Source organism: Myotis lucifugus, unplaced genomic scaffold (genome assembly GCF_000147115.1).
Source record: "Myotis lucifugus unplaced genomic scaffold, Myoluc2.0 scaffold_98, whole genome shotgun sequence".
NCBI classification, from domain to species: domain Eukaryota; kingdom Metazoa; phylum Chordata; class Mammalia; order Chiroptera; family Vespertilionidae; genus Myotis; species Myotis lucifugus.
The window spans coordinates 417,875-426,182 of NW_005871146.1; the positions used below are offsets into that span (position 1 = coordinate 417,875).

Consider the following 8,308-nt stretch of genomic DNA (forward strand, 5'->3'; position numbering starts at 1 on the left):
AAATTCCTATGCACACTGCACATATCTTATTTTTGAGGTAAAAAACAAAACGGGAACAAATACAATATTGTATTGCATGTGGCCACGGGCCGTAGTTTGAGGACCCCTGCTCTAAAACATACCCTAGGGTCCCTTTTCTCCAACCACAACAAAAAGGAATTAGTAATCAACCACAATAAATTACCTAGAAAGCCTCATATATTTAAAAAGTAAACAATACATTTCTAAATAACCCATGAATAGAATATTTTAAAAATTTCAAAGATAAGTGAAAATATTTTAAACTAAAAACAATTAAAATACAACAAAATTTGTAGAATATAAGTAAAACACAGCTTAAAGAAATATTTATAGTTTTCATTAATTATATTAGAAAAGAATAGTTTAAAAATGAATGACCTAAGGTTCCACCTTAAGAAAATAAAAAATAAATGTAAGCTTAAAATAAGCAGAAGAAATAATAAAGTTAAGAACAGAAATCAATGATTTAGACAGAAACAAAAATTACTAAGTCGGCAATGAAACAGGACATCACTACAGAAGCTACAGATGTGAAAAGTTAATAAGGGACTATTATGCACAACTTTGTGCTAACAAATTCAACAACTTAAAAGAAATGGACAAATTAAGTAAAAATACAATTTATCAAACACAAGATGAAATATAAAATCTGAGGAGTCCTATATCTATTAAGAAAATAATACTGGTTGGTGAATAATATCAAACATTTAAGGAAAAATAATTACCAATCATATAGAAACTCTGTCAGAAAATAGAGAATGAAAAAATGCTCCCTAACTTTTTTCATGCGGACACTATAATCTAGATACCAAAGACAAAGACAGTATAGCAAGCATGAAAAACTCAAAAGCTAATACAGGCCAAATAAACAAGGTTTAAGTTTATGTGGGCTGCAAAAAACCAAAAGCTTCAATTTTCATAGAAATGGAGGTTTATTTCGATAGAGACATGCTGAATACAAAGGGCTGAAATAAATCAGTAATCGTTAACATAAAATAATAGAACATTTTAATAAAAATTAATGTTTTTTCTTGAACATTAACTTACCAGATACTGAATAACTGCACAAATTAATAAGTGTAAGGCAAATAAACCTATTTTTCTTGTTCTCCGAAAGTGAAATATTTCCTGTTGCGCACACCAAACAAGTCAGTCCAAAACTAATGACTTGGCAATCGGCTGCTAAAATATTCGCTGCTGGTACTAGTGGAAACGGTGCGCCTGCGCATAAAGCGCGTAAGGGAAATGAATGCAACACAATTATAGTAATCAGTCATCAGCAAACATTGTAGTTCGTTATTAATAATTATGTATAACAGGATATTGTAAAAATTAAGTTATGAAATTTTTATTAAAATGTTTCTCATATACCATTATATTGGCTGGGCGGCAAAAATATTCATTGTGGGCTGCACGCGGCCCGCAGCCTGTGAGTTTGACATGCTTGCAGTATAGGAAAGATAATTAGACTAACATCCTTCAAACTCATACTACCTAGAACTCCTTAACAACACAAAAAGCATTTGATAAAACTCAATACCATTTATGAAAAAAATAGAACGCAACAACCTAAGCCTGGCTAATGACATCTATAAAAAAGTGATAGTTAGCATTTTATGTAATGGTGAAACACTAAAAATACCTGACCCCAAGACTGGGAACAAGTCACAGAGATCTGCTCTCACTACTATTCAACATTGCATGCAAGGGCCTAGACAGTGCAATAAAAAAATTAAAAAAAAAATTAAAAGCATAAAGATGGAAAGAAGTAAAATCATTTTTAGTTATAGGTGATATAATTATATAGAAAATCCCAATATATCACCAAAAACTACCGGTGAATTTAGATATATAATATATATAAGTATAGAAATATATATACAACATTAAAAAATCAATTGTATTTCTGAGTACAGAAGCAAATAAATGGAAAATCAAAATTTTCAAATAATTCCATGTATAATGCTGTCAGAAAACATGAATTAGGAGTGAATTTAACAAAAGATGTACAAAAACTCTATACTAAAAACTATAAAACACTGAGAGAAATGAAAGAAAACCTTATAAAATGGAAAGTGTATCTTTCTACATTCATGGCTTCTTAGTTCCAATATTATTAAGATGTCAATTCTCTGAATCGATCGAAATCATAACCCCAGCAAGGATTTTTTAGAATTAGAAACTGCTGATTAAAAATTTTATATAATAATGCAAAGTTCAAACAATCCTGAAACAGAAGAACAAAGCTGGTGATTTTGTAAGACCGTATTTCAAATCTTGCTATAATGATAGAGCAGCGGTTTTCAACGTTTTACATCTCCTGGCACACATGAACTAATTACTAAATTTCTATGGCACACTAAAATACTATATTATATTTTTTGCCAATGTGACAAAAAATATAGATATATTTTGGTTCATTCACAACTACTGGCTATTGTTGTGTTGGCTGTTGTTATTTTTTTTTAATTTGACAATTTAAGGGAAAAGAGATCAGTGCCCCTGACTAAATAAATAGGTATTGCATGTTTTAAAAATTCTTGCAGCACACCAGTTGAAAATCGCTGAGTTAGAATAATCTGGTATTGGCATAAGGATAGACAAAGAGATCAATAGAATGAAATAGAGCCCAGAAATGGTCCTACACTTACAAAGCCATTTAGTTTTCTACAAAGGTACCAAAGGAATTCAACAGGGAATTGAATGTCTTCAAAAAACAATTGTATATTCATATGGAATGAGAAGAGAAGAGCCTCAAAACCTACAGCATATCACAAACAAAATTTAATCATAGACTAGAAAATAAAGTTAAATCTATAAAAGCTTTTAGAAGAAAACATAATTATCTTCACAATCAGTGGGTCGATAAAGATTTCTTCAGCCAGACACAGAAAACAATAGTCATAAAAGGAAAAAATTCGTAAATTAAATTCATCAAAATTAAAAATTTCTGTTCACCTTAGGCTGAAGAACCACAATTAGTACATTAAAATAAGCTTTCATATTCCTTTTTGTGTTTAAACTAAATTTACAGTTTTCAATATAAACATAAATATATCTGTTCCTGAAATCAATTGTTTTGTTTGTTTTTAAAACTTTTGATTGAACTATAATAAACATAGAGAAAAGCATTCACCCACAAGAGCACAGCTCAGTGAGTTTTCACATATTAAGCCCATATAAACAGACTCAGAGTAAGATCAAGAAATAGAAGATTATTAGCATTCTGAAAACTACCTTGTCTCCCCCTCCCCTCCATGCCACTCCCTGTCCCCTCCAAAAGTAATCACTACCATGACTCCTCACGTCACTACCATAGTTCAATGGATTTTAATCTTTTAAACTGACTAGAGTAGTAGGTGTTGAAGAACTGACAGTTAATGTACAGATTTGCCTCAAGATTCAAAATTTTGAAAAATGTATCAATTAAGTAAAATACAATTTCCAACCCAGCATACCTTTGGCTAAGAATGCCCTCCATCTCACCCTATCCTTCCCTCATGTTGGTAATTCTTACATGTCCTCCAAAACCTGGAACTTTCTGTGACTTCTGTAGTTTAGAGGTATACCCTTCTCCCATTCTGTGTACACTACTGTCATAGTCCTTGGAACACTGTTATTATTATAAGCTTTATTAGGCTCTTTCCTCATCAGCATGTAAATTCTTATGGCCAGGGACCCTTGTTCCATTTCTTTACTTCTACCTACTCTAGTTCCTGTCAACATGATACACAATAAATGACTGTTAGTTAAAATCCTTATTTATGGTATAGAATTTGTTAAATGAGTAAAATTATTTAAATTAAAGCTAGAAAAAACACATTTGGACCCGCAGTTTTACAATATTAAAAACTGAAGTAAAATCTCATGGGAGTAATACTCAATTTAATTGTATGAATAGTTAGTTAGTAATGGATTAACATGAAGAATATTTTCCTTTGAAATCAAAATGAGATTCTAGTACCATATGGAAACCTATGCTCCCAAAAGAAAAAGGCATATATGTTTATATAAATAGACAGATACTATGAAAATCAAATAACACAATCTCATTTTAAGGTCACATAAGTAACATCATTAAAATAGAATATTAATTTTATATGAACATACGACTTTTATTATACTAGATGAAATAAAAACTAAACCCTTAACTATTTAGTGATACTTATTGGAAAAATATATATTTATATAAACAACAGAGATTGATTTAATACCAATAAAATAAATTTATATAGAAATGTTTATTAGATTTACATGGCACCTCTACATAATGAATATATTCTTCTACATATAGTTGATATGAAAATGTTTATTAACTTTCAATTAATGAGTATATATGACAATCACAATTCAGACACCTACATAATTGACCTTCTAAGTCAGTTGGTAATAATGTTGATAAAAAAAGCTCCACTTACTGCTATTTCTCTACATGCCGACATAGAGATTCCGGTTCCTTCTATTTGTTTTAAAGCGTAGTCTTTATCATCTTTCCTGCAAAAACAAAGTTATTTTAATATGCAGATAAATATAAATTTATATGCATTTTAATAAAATAAAAAATAAATAAAAATTACATAGTTATACATTTAATATCTCTCACATATATTTGGAGTGTCATACAAGAGAAATGTCTTAGACAATCTAGTCCAATCCCATTATTTGAAGAGGGAAGTTAGATTCAAAGGAACATAAAGATTTGTCCACAGAAGACAATGGAGTTTCTGACTTCCAATAATAGGTTTTTTCTGCTCTTATATGTATACACTTCCTTTCTATGTACAATACACACACATAAAACTTGCTTTCTAAAACCCATACCCATTCACATATTAGTAGGTTAAAAAAAATAAATGCATTACTAAAGTACAAAATGGTTATAATTTAAAGCATGGTGATATCCTCACATATTCAATTACCTTCAAAGAGATTCACTCAATATGTGTTTATTAAGCACTTGCTATATATCCAGAACTGTAGGTAACAGGGTTACAACGGAATTTCTTCTTTTAAGCTTTCTGTATCTACTAGACTAGATGGTAAATAACTAATCTACCACAATAAAAAATAAGTACTATGACAGGGCAAGTACAAACCACAGAGTATTGTGTGTCAGTTAAGAGGGGAAACAGTGTGAAGGCCTATGAGGTGAGAGAAAAGCACTTGAGGAAAAAACAGATATACTAAACAACTGGAGTTGAGGCTGGGATATAATTAGGAAGCAGAACATAAAAGTCTTTTTACTCTACGAACAACAGAAAGCACTCCATTGAAGATTTTTTAACCAGAGAATATAAATTATATTTTATTTGGAGAAAAAATCTTTAACTGTCTTTTGAATGCTTAGGGGGAGTAAATAAGAATAGGAGGCAGAGAGACCAGTTAAAAGAAATATTAAAATTTCTCAGGTGAGAGATGATGGTGGCTACTACAGTATGGTGGTTGCTATATAGAGAGTAAACAAGCAGGATCAATATGAAGTAAAACCAATAGCATTTGGTCATTGAATATTAGAAATAAGATGGTGGAATCAGATAATTTCTGCCTCTGGCAGCAGATCATTGACAACATCATGGACTGGAGTAAAAAATATAGCAGGAGAAAAAGATCTGAGGAAACAGGAACATGACTTCTATTTTGGGTAGGTTGAGTTAGGGTACCTGTGAGACACCTAAATGAGGATGGCAAGCTAAATAAACACATCTAAAGCTCAAAAAAAAGTTTCTGTAATCAGCATATACATAGTAATGTAAGACATGAGCATAGATGCGACCAAGAAGAAGGAACAGGAAGAAAAAAATTTTCAAAAAGGGCACAAATAGTACTAAAAGCTGCCAAGAGGTCTAGTAAAAGGTGGACTAAGAAGAGTACCTTGGAAAAAAGAAAAAAAGAATCTGCTGAATTTAGAAATGAAGAAGTCACTACTGGCTAGTGGATGAAGCTAAACAGTTGCAGTGATATAGTAGCAGAGTCTATATAGCAGAAGACTAAGGAATGAATATGACATAAGTAAATTGAAACAATAAATGTAGATAAATCTCTGAAGGGGAGAAAATAAGGCAGCAGTTAGAGTAATACACAAGGTTAAAGAGTTATTTGTTTTTTTAAGATGGAAGAAACTTGAGTATGTTAAGTACTGACATGAAGAAACCAGAGAAAATAAGCTGCTAATACAGGAGACAGAGAAAAAGATGAAGAGAACAAAGACTGAAACACTGAAGAGATATTAGTGTCTAGAAAGAGAAATACTTCTTCCACTGTAATGGGAAGATGATAGAGAAAAGGATAAATACAGATGCAAAAAAGTTGGTTCAGAGGCAAAAAACGGGAGTTCTCATTGTGAAGGCTTTTGTACTTTTTTGATGTTAGAAATGAGGTCATATACTAAAAGAAGGGCAGTCATGGTAGAGCAGGAGACCTGACTAGAGTGAAGGTTTCAATGAACAAATGAATAACTCCTTACAAAATCCATTCATTTAAGTTCATTTAATACTTTATTATTTTAAATAATTATTAAAACCTACATAGCTTTATCTTTGTTTTTAAAACATATTTTACACCCAAACCTTAGTTGAGAAAACAAATCCCAATTACAGTATTATTTTTCTGGACAAAGATTTGTTTTATTACAATCAGGTTTTTCATATACGTTCTAGTAAAGCATCACAGGCTCTCATATTAAAAATACAATAAGAATATCTGTATTTGATGTTCACTAAGTCTGAATGAGTTCTGAAAAACTTAAAGAAGTTAAAGAGTGTGACAAAAATAAAATGAAGGGACTAAGAAGTAGAAATCAGTAGTTACAAAAGAGTCATAAGGATGTAGAGTACAGCAGGGTATATACTAGTAGTCAATAATATAATAACTACATATGGTGCCAGGTGGGTACTGGAAATATGGAAGGGAACATTGTGTAAAGTACATGATTATCTAACCACTATGCAGTACACCTGAAACTAATATAAAATATTAACTGTAAATTGTAATTGAAAAGTAAAATTTAAATTAAAAAAGTTACTAAAATAAAAGTCATAATAATAGGACTTGATGTCTTTTCTGGCACATGTTAATACTATTTATCTATTTATCTATCTATTTATTTATTTATTAGAGGCCTGGTGCACAAATTCATGCACATTGAAAGGAAATTAGAAGAAATATTTTAATATCGCTATTCGCCCTCTCTCTATAATAGAAGTGTCAACCAAATTCACGATTGACAATGACAGATGGAAACACACGCATGTGATTGGCACCAGCGAGAGCTTTATATGTATAGATAAACTCGCTTAATTAGACCTGCTTTCTGATTTAGCTAAACTTTTTCCAGCCCAGTGAAGCACCCCAACTCCTCTTTCAGGTAATTGTCAGCAACACAGCAGTAAATATCAACATGAAGCAGGGATTGTAGATCACGCAGGGAGAACAAAGGGTAAAATATTTAACTGCAGCAGTCTTTGACTATATTCTGCACAGTGAGAAAAGCTGAAGTCATTTTCAAGGTCCACGATTTCTTACTTCTTTTCAGTCGGGTCATGTTTCTAAGCTTGCTAAATCTCCATTTTCCAGCTAATGAAAAGAAAATAGGATTTTACCGAGTCTCCTATATACCTACTCCAGGACTTCTGTGAGGATCAAATGAGATGAGGCACAGGAAAACACTTCACAGATATTTGGTTAAAGTGTAAAATGTTTGCACCTGACTATAAAGTCATGATCCTGGGCTGAAGAAACTGCAAGGAGGCTAGTGGTCTCTAGGAAGAGGAAGCCGGGCGTTGCTAAGTGACGTCATTACCTGGCGTCCACAGCCACTGTTTCTGGCTGGGCTGGGCTGTGGACCACATTTTGTGCCATGGGGTCTTGGCAGCATCGGCTGCGATTTGGTGGGCTGTCGTTCCAGACTGGTGGTGGGGCCTGTGTCCCACTTGGGGGAAGCCAAGTGTTGCTTTGTGGGTGCCAGGTCTGCAGTGCCGTTTCTCTATCAATGGCCAGTGCTCGTCATGGCAGCTCCTGCATTGAGTGTCTGCCTCCAGGTGGTCAGTGCGCGTCATGGCGACCAGTCAGACAGTTGGACACTTAGCTTATTAGCCTTTTATATAGATTTTTTTTTTAAATTCTCAATCAAAGACATTCTTAGAGAGAGGATGGGAGAAAGAAACATCTATTGGTTGCCTTCACTACACTCCCTGACTGGGGATCGAACCCGCAACCTACGTTTGAGCTTTCAGGGGGAATGGTAACACTTGGAGACAATCAATATGACTCAGCTATGAGAAAGAAGGAA

The 8,308-nt window shown here is 32.7% G+C and overlaps 1 protein-coding gene across 12 annotated transcripts in view; it reads right to left on the minus strand.

The window, feature by feature from the left end:
- The window catches only part of CDK8 (cyclin dependent kinase 8), a 160,557-nt gene that overhangs the window by 91,135 nt on the left and 61,114 nt on the right, over nt 1–8,308 (minus strand). For all 12 annotated transcript variants that reach the window (XR_002830077.1, XM_023756692.1, XM_023756691.1 and 9 more), the window contains exon 2: nt 4,440–4,515. Coding sequence is in view for 10 of the 12 variants with exons in the window: in XM_006092102.3 (XP_006092164.1) it covers nt 4,440–4,515 (76 nt within the window). In the remaining 2 variants the exon portion in view is untranslated. The remainder of the gene's footprint in view (nt 1–4,439; nt 4,516–8,308) is intronic.